Source organism: Pelophylax lessonae, assembly GCF_965119305.1.
Source record: "Pelophylax lessonae genome assembly, chromosome: 1".
Lineage (NCBI taxonomy): Eukaryota > Metazoa > Chordata > Amphibia > Anura > Ranidae > Pelophylax > Pelophylax lessonae.
Genome location: NC_138768.1, coordinates 562780456 through 562795548, shown reverse-complemented (window position 1 = coordinate 562795548; position 15093 = coordinate 562780456). Strand labels below are relative to the sequence as shown.

The 15093-nt window shown below is 41.7% G+C and overlaps 1 protein-coding gene across 1 annotated transcript in view; it reads left to right on the top strand.

Annotated features, from left to right (window-relative positions):
- The window catches only part of AFF1 (ALF transcription elongation factor 1), a 268126-nt gene that overhangs the window by 57420 nt on the left and 195613 nt on the right, over positions 1-15093 (top strand). Inside the window, exon 3 of the mRNA XM_082265696.1 lies at positions 6017-6829. Coding sequence (XP_082121822.1) covers positions 6017-6829 — 813 coding nt within the window. The remainder of the gene's footprint in view (positions 1-6016; positions 6830-15093) is intronic.

The window sequence follows — 15093 nt, the reverse complement described above, 5'->3', positions numbered from 1 at the left end:
GTTTTCCTTCTGCCTAGTGGCCTACTCCTGTAGAGGGCAGTATAACCCAATTTGATATTAATCAAGAGGACTGCGTCTGTCAATGAGCTTAAGAGAAAAGGATTTTACGGTAAGATTTTACAAAAATCCATTTTTTTTTTGTTCAACAATGAATGTGTACCGTATTCTTCTTTATGGAAAAATAGGACATCCCCTGAAAATAAGACCTAGCGCATCTTTGGGAGCAAAAATTATTATAAGACACTGTCTTATTTTCGGGGAAACAGGGTATCTTGCAAGGCACATTGTACCCATGTTGAGAAGATAAGGGACTCCACTTCTTTTGTAAATGGGTAACAAAGGGGTACTTTTACTCTCACTCCTTCACCAAAAAAGGAAAAAAACAAATGAAAACCAAACTGAAAAAAGTTATTTTAAAAATTAAAAAACAATGTCACGTCTTCCAATGATGCTGATCACCATGATCTGACACCACATCATGCTGCCCCACATTGTTCATCTGCCCATTACAGTATTTTGTAAATTTCTCCTTATGACCTTCCATAGTGATTGAACAATACAGTGTAAGATTGATTTGTCCACGTAGAATTCAAAATACCGGTACATTGAAGAATAGGAATGCCATGTAGCTAGAAACTTGCAAAATAAACTTTTTTTTTTTTCTTTCCTTTTTTGCAGTCTAGATGTTGAAAACGAAACAGACTGGCATCAAAGACCATTATAGAAAGGAGCTGCCTCTCCAGAAAAAAAAGTGATAGTGGAGTAGGAGCATGCAAAATACTGTTATACTGCATTTTCACCTACTAAACTTTCTGAAGCAATGTAAAAAGTTTCGGTAGTAAGTATACAATATTATTTTTTGTTTTTAATCTTTCAAAATAAGACTTGCAAGCTCATGTTTTTTCTTTTTATTTTCAGAACGGCAATCTACTTCCATGACAACTATAATCCAGAGGAGGAACGAACCGGAATCTGTGGCAGAGGCTAACACTGTGGAACATAACGCCAGCAGTCCTGCTGTTTCTGACAGCATTGGCACCACAATCACTGTTCGAGCCTGTGGAGCCTTAAGAGGAGCTAAGCCCATCTATTGCAAGACCAAGTTTTGAGACCAGACCCGCTAAAAGCAGACTACTTGCTATTCCTCAATGGCCTCAGAAAGACGAGAATAACCTTTATAATGTCCTGAAAAAATTCACTAAAAAAAATGTATAGGCAATGAATATACACCAGAATACCACCTTTGAATGGCCATGGTCCCTTTACTGAGGATAATTCCTGAGGTTTAAAAAAGGCCCTCACCATGGAAATGTTAAAATTGCCTCAATTACACTGTCCTGATGCAACACAAAATGCTTCACACATATGTCAGCCTGCAACACCACTACTGCCATAAAGTTGTCTCCTCCCTTCATATTATAAACCCTACCCTCTTCCTCCAGTTCCCTACCTTTCCATGAACACTACTAATCTTATGAGCACATGCATCACAGATCACGCCGTCATGGCATTATTGCTATTCCACTGCCACCTTCATCTTTTTTTTTTTTTTTACCCCACCACCAACACATCCCCAATATTTCAGTGAGGACAGGCCTACTTGCCATGTCCAACTAGTCTGGAAGAAGGTAGCAAAGGAAATCTTTCCTCACAGGCTCTTCATTGCCCTCTTTTATTTTTGAATAAACCTGTTTTGTTTTGAAAAGATTTTTGACATTAGGATTTGTGATGAAAGAATTTTCTTTCCCAGGCCCTGTTCAAGTGGCCTCCAGATAACAGCGCTTTCCTACTTGGGCCTTGTTCTCATGGGCCTTAGTTTTTGCATCTTTGTTGTTCAGAGTGAAATTTTAAAACCGTTGTGGAAAATTAAAAATAAAAATATTTTTTCATTGACCATTTTGTTTGCTTGAGTTTCATTCTAAAATAATGCAATTAAAGTGGAACTTTAGTCAGAACATTTAGTCCTGCTTGATCTCTTCAGGCTGGCTTCTTTTGCAGGTATAGCTATGTAAAACACTAAATTACGTGCCCATATTATTTAAAATTCAGTAATACACTCTTGCCCTGCTCTGCACATGGCTGGTCTGCTGACAGCCTAAGGATTTACTGCTGTTTAAGGGCTCTGGGCTTCGGCAAAATAGCAGCGTCCAGCACGAAGAAACAGGAACGATGCTGGAGGGAATTTATAGCAGACACTAATTTTGGTAGCTAATTATTAATACAGAATATATGTTTCTTGCTAAAGAACATTATCTTTTTATCACCTTATTTTGGGTAAAGTTCCACTTTAAAGTTATACTAAAGTCTCAGTTTTTTTTTTTGTTTAAAAATAACCTGTTATTATTTACCTGCGTTGTGCAGCCCAGATCCTTCTTTTCTCGGGTCCCTTTCGGCGCTTCTGGCCACTCTCTCCTGCCGAGTGCCCCCACAGCAAGCAGCTTGCTATGGGGGCACCCGAGCGGCTGCTCTTTGTGTCCATTCAGACACAGAGCCGTGACTCGGTCCGCCCCCTCTCTCTCCTTATTGGCTTACTAACTTTGATAGCAGAGGGAGCCAATGGCACCCACTGCTGTGTCTCAGCCAATCAGGAGGGGAAGTCACTGTCAGCCAAGTTTCTCGTGCAACATTGCTGTATCGAAATGGGGCTCAGGTAAGTATAAGGGGGGGCTGCTACGCACAGAAGGTTTTTTTATCTTGATGCATAGAATTGCACTAACAGCCTGCTCTAAGGAGCAGGGTCCTCTATCTCCTCCTGTATTGAATTGTATTGTAACTGTACTGTCTGCCCTCATGTTTTAAAGGTAATGGAAGGGATAGCGTAATTTGTATATTTCCCTTTCCCCTTGGTCATTTTCACAGCACAGTGTAAATGACCAAATAAAAAAACAGTTCTGCTTTAAAGTGGTTGCAAACCCTTACATATACTCAGTGAAGAGACTATCCTCAGGTGATACACAGAAATTAAACGAATCCTCCTACAAATCTTTTACCTGTTTATCTGCAGTCTTCCCTTCTCTACATCCACTCAAAGTCCAGAATTTATAAAGCTTGTCTGAGAGTTCTTAAAAAGTGGGCGGAGAGCTGACGTTACACTCTGTATAGCTCAGTATGGAGAGCTCTGAAAGCTGATTGGAGGGAAGTGACACACCCCCTCCACTCAGCACACAGGAACAGGGCTGAGGCTAACAATCAGCTGGAGATCCCTCCTCTGTCACCTTTTTTCTCTTGCTGTCAGTAAAACTTGTCAGAAGTGACTCATGCTGGTAGCAGAGGGAGGAACAAAGCAGTAGGCAGAAATTACACTTAATACTCTTATTTAAGAGTACACATTATTGCGAGATATGCTTTGTTCATATTTCTAGTCTAAGGTTTACAACCACTTTAAGCATTACAAAATAGTAACAATAGGGACAGTGGAGGGATTTCCCCACTAGTGTAATAAACCCTCTGGGTGACATCGCCTTCTGGTGGTTATGTTCAGGGTCTGTTTTTGGTGTTTCTTGAAGGTTGTCAAGGCGGAAAAAAAATGACATACAAATTATTTATATAGCATTATTTCCAACTTTATAGTAGTGCTGGTTAGGCCTCCCCTGCCAGCCATAAGCATCTATGTGGCAGCACTGCAGCGGGCCTTATTCTGTATGCCCTTAGCATGGTGTCCTATTGAGCATCCTCTCCCCTTCGTGTTACCACAAATGTTTGGCGTGAAGGGATTAAAACAAAGTTGAAAATCTACACACAATACACTACAATTTTTTTTTTGTACAAATTAGCGAATGATGTTCAAAGCAATTTTCTGTAAAGTGCACATGATTGGGTATGCATTGTAACCTAAAATGATTGGATAATTCAAAGCAAATTCCAGGTTTCTGTCACTTTAAAATAGTTTGGACCAAGCTGGTCTAAACAAACTATTTGCTTTACTAGCAGATGTGCCTGCTGTAAGCACTATATAAACTATAAGTACCATTCGCTACATACAATATATAGAGCTGTGTTCTGGCAGTTGGATAAGAACTTTTCATCCTGCCCCTGAAACAAAACTAAGTCGGGCCGAGCGCTGCTCAGCCAGTCACAGGAAACTTTGTTTTTTACAAATGACTTCAAGACTTCTTGTGATTGGATGAGGTGGTGATTGTGATGTTATCTGCCCACCTCTCCACCTCAGACAGTCAGGGAAAGCAATGTATTCATTTATAAATTACAAATCTTCCTGTGCATGGCCTACTCTATTTTGTTCCAAGACCTAGACAGGAAGTCCCTATACCACTGCCAGAACAAAATGCTCTGTCTCTCTCTCTCTCTCTCTCTCTCTCTCTCTCTCTCTCTCTCTTCTCTCTCTTCTCTCTCTTCTCTCTCTTCTCTCTCTCTCTCTTTCTCTTTCTCTTCTCTCTCTTTCTCCTCTCTCTCTCTCTCTCTCTCTTTCTCCTCTCTCTCTCTCTCTCTCTCTCTCTCTCTTTCTCCTCTCTCTCTCTCTTTCTCCTCTCTCTCTCTCTCTTTCTCCTCTCTCTCTCTTTCTCCTCTCTCTCTCTTTCTCCTCTCTCTCTCTCTCTCTCTCTCTCTCTCTCTCTCTCTTTCTCCTCTCTCTCTCTCTCTTTCTCCTCTCTCTCTCTCTCTTTCTCCTCTCTCTCTCTCTCTTTCTCCTCTCTCTCTCTCTCTTTCTCCTCTCTCTCTCTCTCTCTTTCTCTCTCTCTCTCTTTCTCCTCTCTCTCTCTCTTTCTCCTCTCTCTCTCTCTTTCTCCTCTCTCTCTCTCTTTCTCCTCTCTCTCTCTCTTTCTCCTCTCTCTCTCTCTCTCTCTTTCTCCTCTCTCTCTCTCTCTCTTTCTCTTTCTCCTCTCTCTCTCTTTCTCCTCTCTCTCTTTCTCCTCTCTCTCTCTCTCTCTCTCTCTTTCTCCTCTCTCTCTCTCTCTCTCTCTCTTTCTCCTCTCTCTCTCTCTCTCTCTCTCTTTCTCCTCTCTCTCTCTCTCTCTCTCTTTCTCCTCTCTCTCTCTCTCTCTCTCTCTCTCTCTCCTCTCTCTCTTTCTCCTCTCTCTCTCTTTCTCCTCTCTCTCTTTCTCTTTCTCCTCTCTCTCTTTCTCTTTCTCCTCTCTCTCTCTCTCTCTCTCTCTCTTTCTCCTCTCTCTCTCTCTCTTTCTCCTCTCTCTCTCTCTCTCTCTTTCTTCTCTCTCTCTCTCTCTCTCTCTTTCTCCTCTCTCTCTCTTTCTCCTCTCTCTCTCTCTTTCTCCTCTCTCTCTCTCTCTCTCTCTCTCTCTTTCTCCTCTCTCTCTCTCTCTTTCTCCTCTCTCTTTCTCCTCTCTCTCTTTCTCCTCTCTCTCTTTCTCCTCTCTCTCTCTCTCTTTCTCCTCTCTCTCTCTCTCTCTCTCTTTCTCCTCTCTCCTCTCTCTCTCTCTCTCTTTTCTCCTCTCTCTTTTCCCCATCTCTCTCTCTCTCTCTCTCTTTTCCCCATCTCTCTCCCCTCTCTCTCTCTTTCGCCCCCCCTCTCTCTCTTGCCCCCCCTCTCGCTTTCGCCCCCCTCTCTCTCTCTCTTTCGCCCCCCTCTCTCTCTCTCTTTCGCCCCCCTTCTCTCTCTCTTTCGCCCCCCCCCCCTCTCTCGCTCTCCTGCCTCTCTCTCCATGCGGTTTTTGTGGGGCTTTTATTTGTGCGCACATTTTGGTGTGAGCCATTATCTTTCGACTCTGTGTTCTTTTGGAGCTGAATGGACTCTAAGACCAGTCTGTGGGCCCTGAATAATGTCTAGATTAGGACTTGCCTCCTCAGGACACTAAGCTCCTTACACCTACCATTGATCCTTCAAATGCCGTTGAATGTCGCACAGAGGGGGTGGTTGGGCCAAAGTCGAGACCCCCCATAAAACTTGGGTCAAAGGGGTTGTACATGGACAGAATTACAGCTATTTTTTAACTTGCGTCTGAATTTGCTAGTGATGTTCCAGATCAGTAAATAAAATCAGTAAAAATGTGTTTTTTGTTTCCCTGCTACATGTTTTTATTTTAATTTTTATTCTTTTTTTTTTTAGACACGTAAAGGTGATGAATTGTCAAGTCGTATACAGAGCATGCTGGGTAATTATGAAGAGGTTTATGAAGAAGTAAAGGAACTGATAGGTGTAAAGTCCTGCCAGAATCCTATTCCTGTCCCTTCAAGTGCTTTACCAGTCTCTTCACTAGTGAAATCAGATAAGCAGCACTCTTATCACAGCAATACCAGTCGGTCTTTGGGGCCTTCTGATATGTCTTTGGGGTCCCGTCAAAGGCCTCATACAGGTTCTGTCCTATCCTCTAATGAATTGAGAGGGAGCCAAAGTCGTGTGAGCCTTCAGCAGCGCACTAGCGCCATGTCTATGGAGAAAAGTGTCAAGCAAACTCAAGAAGATAGCTCTGCTAAGCAGTTATCCTCCCCTGCGTCCATCTCAGCCCTTTCCCCTCTATTGTCGTCCTTGTCACCTCCAGTTGAGCCATTGTCCCCATTACATTCCAGCTATCAAGTTGATTCCAAGCCGCGGGGCGGCCAAAGCCATACGAAATCTCACCACCGTGCAACAAAATCTCCAATTTTGAATGACACAGGCAACAGAGAAGGCACTGCTACTACTGTTGCTAATTTGGTGCCTTCCTCACAAACTTTCCCAAAATATTTGACAAATAGTACATTGCCCCCAAAGCCCACTGCTTATGTACGGCCCATGGATGGTCAAGATCAAGTTCCTACTCATTCTCCAGATTTAAAACCACTTCAGGAAGACTACCATGAGGAGTCATTTGGAAGTCATGTAGATCTAAAACCTAGTGGCAAGGATACGTTTTCCAAACCAGCATCTGAACCATATGAGGTAAGTCCTCCATTAACTTAAAAATATGCACTTCTAGCTCTGATTATTTCAGAATATTTATTTGTAAAAATGCCAGTAAATGCAAGTACCACAACTTTGTAAATTCTTTTTATTACATCTATTGAACTTGCTGTACATATATCCAAATAATTCTAGGGTTAATGTTTACATTTTTCTTCTAACCTTTTTTACTGTCTGCATGTAACTGAAGTTTGGAGTAGACTGTTTATATACTGTGATTACGTACAGTACTAGAGTTTATTATATTGCATACTGGTTCTTGGGGATCATTAGGTTTTGCAAGTTCGGGCCATCTCACATGACCAAACCGCAGCGCAAGTGCAGAGCAGTGTACCCGCTGGTTCTTGTGCAGGTTACCTGCAGTTCCTCATGATTTCTTTTAGATGGTGCATTTTCTAAAAGCTTTGGCAGTGTAAAACCACCCTTAATATTTTCTGATTGTGAATTTAAATTTAGCTACAACTATGGGCTAAAGCTCAACTGGGGCAATATGAAGAAGATTTTCATAATCTCCGTAGAGCAGCCCTCTCAAGCTGTAGAGAATCCCCAATTGTCTGAGTTTCAGAACAGAAGTTATGGAATCCTATTATCTTTTGGTACATTGGTAAGTTTCAGTTATACAAACAGTTGTTCCCGCCTGCAATTTGTACATTAACATTCCTCAGCGTGATGCACCCTGCTGAGGACACATCAATAATAATCCTCCTTTTGACAGCTACCAGTGGCACTATCAAGCCATAATAATTCAAATGTGTGGCTTACTCCTCACATGTATTCCTTTGGGATTAGATGTTTCGGTTGTACAAACTTTTTCTCGAAGGTGAGTTGATCATTTTAGATTTCTGGTGCTGAAAGGTGTTTTAGGGCTTCAAGAGGAAACCAGATGGAATGGCAAAATAGCTAACATTTACCTATTCTTAGCACTTTTTAAGGATTAAGAAAGGGTTCATATGATGTTATGTTGATATGATGTTATATTGAAATTACATGCCCTCCTATCTAGCCACCTAAACTCCAGGTACGTAAAACTTTAATGTAGCTAAATGGCTTCACTTTGAATAGTTTGTTTGGACCAAGCTGGCTCTAAGCACTATATAAACTGTATGTAGCTTCAGCTACAATACAGTACACAGTGCTGGATTCCCACCGTAAGACAGAGACTTCCCATCTCTCACACGAAACAAAATAATAGTCAGTCTGAGCTGCGCTCAGCCATTTTGAATGAGTACAAAGCTTCCTCTGATTGACTGAGGCGGAGAGGTGGGCTAATGACGTCATGCTCTCCGACTCTGCCTATGAATAGCTGAGCGCCGCTTAGACCGACTCCAGGTGTAAGACGTGAAGTCTCTGTCTCCCATCTGGAGCCCAGCACTGTGTATTGTATGTAGTTGAAACTTGATCCAAATGAACTATTTAAAGTGACCGGAAACAAAGAGATCTGCTTTAAGGCTGTGCTAAGCCATTCCTAACCCTCTTGTATTGAGGTGTATTGTAACTGTACTGTCAGTTAACCAGTACAGCAATTGCTGCATTGGCTAAACTTACGGGCGCTGAATGTTTGCAACTTCTTTTCTTGTAAACCGCTTATGTTAATGAAATTGGATTTAGGGCCTGTTCACACTAGCAGCCCAATGGAGTCTAAAGTAAAAGTAAAAAGCCTGCTATACACATAGATTTATATTGTTCAGCCAGTGAGCTGAACAAAAAGAAATCCATCCAATTCCTCCATCCACATGAAATCCCCTCTGCCCTGCTATTGTAGTGACATGTTCCTGCTCCAGCTGTCAGAAACCTGAACAGTGCCTGCAGCTGATTGGCTGCAGGTGCTGTTCATCTGCCAGTTTATGGCCTGCCTCCTTACTCAGATGACACTGTTAGCCAGCAGGGCCACAAACTGTTAGACTTTTCACATTTTGGACAATGGAATTCTATGGCCAGCTTTAGTTCTGGTAAAGGGGGAAGGTTAAGTGTTGATGTCAAGAGTTCAGGTTTATAGGCCAGGAACATGTAAGGAAATACTTTTTCTTTACATGTATTGGTGAGGAGATTTTGCCCTGCATACGGTACTCAACCAATTTACCTTATAAAGTATGTGATAAAAAAAGATTTTTTATAATAACCGTTTAATTCACAGCCCTACTTACTTTTAAAAACTATGGACTTAACAAGTGTACATTTTAACAGTGAAAAAACGGGTGGTAAAATTTTAAACTGAATGCAGCTTTTAGTGGCATCTAAAGAGACAACAACCTCACTTTTCTTTGGGAAATATATCTAGCATGGTGTCTTCAATAGTTGCTTATTATAGAAGACAGAAGGGCTTTGATGGGACTCCACTTCTTCTGCTTCTTCTCTCTTTTGATGGTAAAAGCTCATCTATAGCTCGACCACAATACGCTTTCCCAACTTAAGCTTGCCATACTTGTCTCAACAGAAGTTATTTTAAAAATCAGCTGAGCTGGGTGGAAACTTAACATCTGAACAATGACTGCATCCTATCAGATACAGTCACTTTTCAGGTATTCCAGCAGCCATTAGTGTCGCAGCTGTTTTGCGATTATAGTAGCTGGCAGGGGACATTCCTTCATCCACCTTATTTAGCTTGGATGGAGAAATTTGATTGATTTATGTGAGTATGGCTAGCCTAAGTCATTAAAGCCTTCTTAATAAAAAAACAAAATCTATACAAGGGACATTACTTACAATCAGTCCCATGTGTCCTTTGTGCTGGTGTCTCTGCTTTTAGTAGAAATGATCCTCTTCTAACTTCCCCCTACCCAGCCACCATAATCTTCATTAGGCTCAGTTCACATATATGCGAATCGGAAGTGTTTTTGAATCGCATCTGATTCGCTAAACGTGAACCAGCAGCCTTCTCAATGCAGCCTGTTCACACATGTGTAGTGCTGTTGTAAAAAGAGTCCTGTGCGATTTTGGGTCCCATTCAGGTGCTATTTCAGGTAAAATTTGTACCTGAATTGGTGAACAGAATCACACGGACTCCTGCGATGAAACTGTGGCTGCATTTATGTGAACGGAGCCTAAAGAGCGCCACAGGTGGAAGGAAAGAAAATTGCTTGATTCCCCCATCAACACAGTCAGTGCTTGTGGGGGAAATACCTCCCGCAGAACTATTGTTAAAGTGTCTAAACTCTAAACTAAAGTGTCTGAGTACGCGGGTAGCCTTCCTCACCAGCAGAACATAATGATTACTGCTAGGGGCTATAGCCACCGGCAGTAATCGAATGTAAAATATATTACAGGCTGGTGGTACCCAAGTTGATCAATGAATCAACTTGGTACAGTCAGCCTACCTATAGTGAACTGGCTGAATTTCGATCTATGTATGGCTGGCATAAGACATTTGCTGTCTGTTTTGTATTTAGCCATAATTGATGTCATGTTAGTAGACTTAAGCCTCGTACACACGCAACGAATTTCCGCCGACCGGTCGTTTGTCTTTTGTCCAGAGTGGTGTCTGTTGGTTGGAATGTGCTCTAGACTGCACACGAATTTTCCCCTACGACAGAATTCTACTTCAGAAGTGATGTCATGTGTTGGATTGCTTTCTATGTGTTCTTTCATCTCTGAGCATGCCTAGTCTTGCTCATAAGATTTTTCCCCATCGAAATCTGTACTAATGAGACGAAAATCGGACGTGTTTTGACAGAGGACAAACATTTTAATGCCTGCACATCAGGATTTTGTCAGCCGAAAAGTCGGAGTCAGCTGTCGAAAGCACCATATTAACAATCCGAAAATCGGCAGATCGGTCGTCGGACGAAAATTCCCGGCCGAATTTCTTCTCGTGTGTACGGGGCTTTAGAACTGTCATTCATGTAACACAAAATTGTATTTCCCCTATGCTCCTCCCTACTACAGCTACACAAAAAAAGTTTATATAGAAAGGGAGGGGAGGGATGGAAGATCTTGGCCAGCAAAGCATTTATTTAGACACTCCTAGAGGAGAAGAGGGCTCGGACATAGAAGGAAAGAGGAGACACTGCTAGGAAGTTGAAACTTCTGGAGTAGGTATGCTTTTAGCAAGTTCAAAGGCACATTGAAAGTGATTTAAAAAAATTGTCCATGGAATGGAAAAACACTGCAAGTAAGCATTTAAAATATGATTTTTTTTTTCCTTTTTTTTAAACTATAACGAAAAAAAAGCTGAAAAATACCAGATTTGGGTCATTGCCTTTTTACAATTGCAGATCACGTTCTTATATGTGTGCATATAAATGTTGGCATTGTGCTAAACCTCTGTATATCAGTACTGCTGGACTGAAAGATTAAGTCCGTTAAAACTTGGGTTGAAAAAAATTAACTGTTGGTGCAGAAAAAGAAAATCTCATGTACAGTACGTATGCATCTTTTGTCAGAAATGGGTAATGCTCTAGCTGGACATATGGTTGTGATCTGCTACACAAATATACTTTCGGTGTTTGTTTTAACCTCAGTACTTTTCTGACGTCTGAAGTTGGAAGCATTGTGCTGTGTCCAAGTTGGAACTCAGCAATTGGAACATTTTGTTTAGCTTCCCTGTTCATCAAAGCACATGTATCATTTTTAAATACTTTGACGCCACGACCGAAAAATATAAAAAAAATTGTATAAAGTACTAACTATACAGCTGAAGGTAGCATATGTTTACACTCTATGCTGAAACGTGGATAAGTCAGTGCTGTCAATTTATGGGGCCAATAAAGTTAAAAGGGAAAAATGTATATTTATATACTGTATAGGGAGAGCATGCAGCAGGCTGAAATACATTGCGTGTGACAGTAATCATGTCAAATGTTGCAAATGGCCACGCAGAATATTGGTTTATACCTTCAGGTAAGCCTATAATGAGGCATACCTGTAGGTACAATAAATATCTCCTAAACTTGCAGGAAGACCGATTTTTGGTTCATTGTGGTACATTAGGCAACCTATTTAATTGAATGGGCTTCTTTACCCCTTTTTACATATAATACAATATAATGCTCATTCACTGCACTGCAGTGGTCCTCTTTGGTGTGAATGGACCCTAACACTTCCCTTCTGAGCAGCGCACACTACCCTTTAGTGTATTTCCCCCCTGTTAGGCCCCTTTCACACAGGCGAGATATGGCTTTGCTCAGCAGGGAATCTGTCAACTGATCCCTGCTGAGCAGAGCAGCCTGATGACAGTTCAGTGTCCATGCTGCGTAAGCCTGTTTTACTCTATGGGCAATCAGATGTATACAGACCAGCTGTCCGTCTACACCCAACTGCCCTCTGATCTAATCCAGCCAGATGGAGGGGAATATGATGCCCTTTCATTTGTTTTTGCCTTATCAGATCGGAGGTAGCCAGGTATAAATGGACACAAGTCAGTTTACATGGGGAGAATGGAGGGTCTGATCGGAAAAACAAACAAGCAGACCCAATTGGACCCCTCATGTGAAAGGGGCCTTATGCTGCTGCAGAGAGACCTCAAAGCAGTTAGTTTGCCCAGCAAGGGCAAAACGCACAGGTTTGGTTTAGGCCTAGCATGTCCAACCTGCGGCCCGAGGGCCGCATGCAGTCCTGGAACCGCAGGCAATGCGGCCCACTGCCCCCTGATTTTTTTTTTTTTGCTGGGGAGGAAGGAAGTCGGGTCGGGGGTGCGGCCACAGCAGCTTCCAACTAACGGTAGGCAGAGGCTGCCTCAGAGGGAAGGGGGGCATGTGCAGTGTTTCTGACTCCTACCACCATGACCACTTCAAATCACTGAAGTGGCCATGGTGGTTAGAGTGTTCCTTTGTTATCTCTTAGAAGTAAACCTCTGTATACTGATTCAATTTAATTTGATCATCCTCTAGCTGTGTTAAACTAGTGCGGGGGGCGCGGCGGTGGGGAAGGGCACGGCAGCATATTATTACTTATATACCTTAACTATAGTATATATTTTATATGCGACCCGAGAAAATTTCTCTACACTCAATGTGGCCCAGAGAAGCCAAAAGGTTGGACACCCATGGTTTAGGCTAATAACTTTTCCAAATAGGTCTTTAAAAATTACCTTTTATTCAAAATGTAAAAGAGTTTGGCAAAATAACAGTCTTCGTCCATGTTTTGTTTGCCGGTTTATCATCATGTAAATTATTTGTCACGTACGCCTCATGGAAACTTAACAGGTGGAGCTTTTCACAGTAGATGTTCAGAGTTTGCTTTGAAAAATGCACAGTGCCATGACTTGTGCAGCTAAAATGAATCTTTGCGTATGTCTAGGCAAAATGAAGGAAAATATAACAGAATGTGTGTTGTAGCAAAGGGACTGTAATACATGTAGTGAGCAAAACCAAGAAAACAGAAATATATCCCAAAAAATTCTAAATGTATTATACAAAAGTTAACCGCTTGCTGACCGCCGCACGACTATTTACGTCGGTGGTCAGCCCCTCACAGGCAAAGCGACATAGGGCTACGTCACTAGCCTGTGAGGGTCTAGGGAGCGAGCGTGCGCCGCCGGAGGTGCGCTCCCGCGCGGTCACGGACCCCCCCGCGCGTGTGCCCGGCGGACCCGATGTCCGCCGTTCACTCGCGATCGTTAGAGCAGGAGAAAGGCAGGCGGCTAATGTAAACAAGCCGCCTGTCATTCTCCCCTGTGTATGAATAGTGATCATATGGTTCATACGTGATCATACGTTGATCACTGTTCCTACACCTCAAGCCACAGCCAATCACAGTTAGAATCACGCCCCTAGGGACACACACATAACCCCTCCCTCTCAAAGTTAACCCCTTCACTGCCAGTGTCATTTTACAGTAACAGTGCATATGTATAGCACTGATTACTGTAGTAATGTCACTGGTAACCCCAAAAGTGTCAAAAATGTCAGTCAAGGGTCCGATCTGTCCGCCCCAATGTCGCAGTACCGCAAAAGAAATCGTAGATTGCTGCCATTACGCGTTAAAAATAAAAACAACAAAAATGACAATCTTTCCCTTAGTTAGTAAACGCAATAACTTTTGCGCAAACCAATCAAAATATGCTTTTTGCGATTTTTTTTTTTTTTACCAAACATATGTAGCATAAAACAAATTGGCCTAAAATGTTAAAAAAATTAAATTTTTACATTTTTTGGGGAATTTCATATAAAAAATGTGAAAAATATTGTTTTTTGCAAAATTGACGCTCTTTTTTTGTTTATAGCACAAAAAGTAAAAATCGCACAGGTGATCAAATGCCACCAAAAGAAAGCTCTGTTTGTGGGGAAAAAAGGACGTCAAATTCGTTTAGGTACAGTGTTGCACGACCGCGCAATTGTCCGTTAAAATCACGCAGTGCCGAATAAGTCACGCAGTGCCGAATCGCAAAATAGGCCCTGGTCAGGAAGGGGGTAAAATCTTCCGGGGCTTAAGTGGTTAAAAAAAAAGTCATGGTAGTAACCACATACTTGTGGTGTTCACATCTGTAATACAAAGAATATTCCTTTTTTTGTTAAAAAACAAAACAAAAAAAAAACTAGTCAACATAAGCTGAAAACATTTTGAAAACACCCTTTCTTCTTCAGAAACTCATGTGAACATGTGAGGTTTAGAACAGGGTCTATGTACATACAATAGAGTTCCAGTGAGTCCGCAACATAACGCAGCAGGGAAAATGTAGTGGATAATATGCATACACATGTGACACTAGCAGTTACCAACAATTTTGCACCCCACATCAATAGAATATGCATATTCAAAAAGTAATTATGTTAACTGGCATCTACAGATACATAATCATCTGACAGTGGAGGAGCACACTGGTTATGGGTGAGAATTACAGCAGTGATTCTTACATATTTTGTGTGTTAAATGTCCATCATGGAGGCTGCTCATAATATAGCTACTTTTTGCATACACATATTATTCTATTGATGTGGGGTGATAGTTGTTGGTAACTGCTGGTGCCACATGCATACGCCTATGATCTGCTACATGCTTCCTGCTTCTCTTTTATGTTGCTGACTCACTGGAACTCTATTGTACAAGACAAGGTCTTTTAACACCGTTTTTATATAGATTTAAAGGGGTAGACAAGCTCATAGAAGTAGTAGATAGATGGGGAAGCACCACGTCCCTAACTGGATGTCAAAGGAGAAAGATGATTTTGGGTGTATGGTGGGACTTTAAATATAGGGGTGCTTGGTATATATATAGTCCAAGGTAAGAAAAAAAATGTGTAAGAAAAAATTTTTTTATTTATTGAGCACACTTGAAAAGACATAAAATTGCATACTGTACCAACAGGA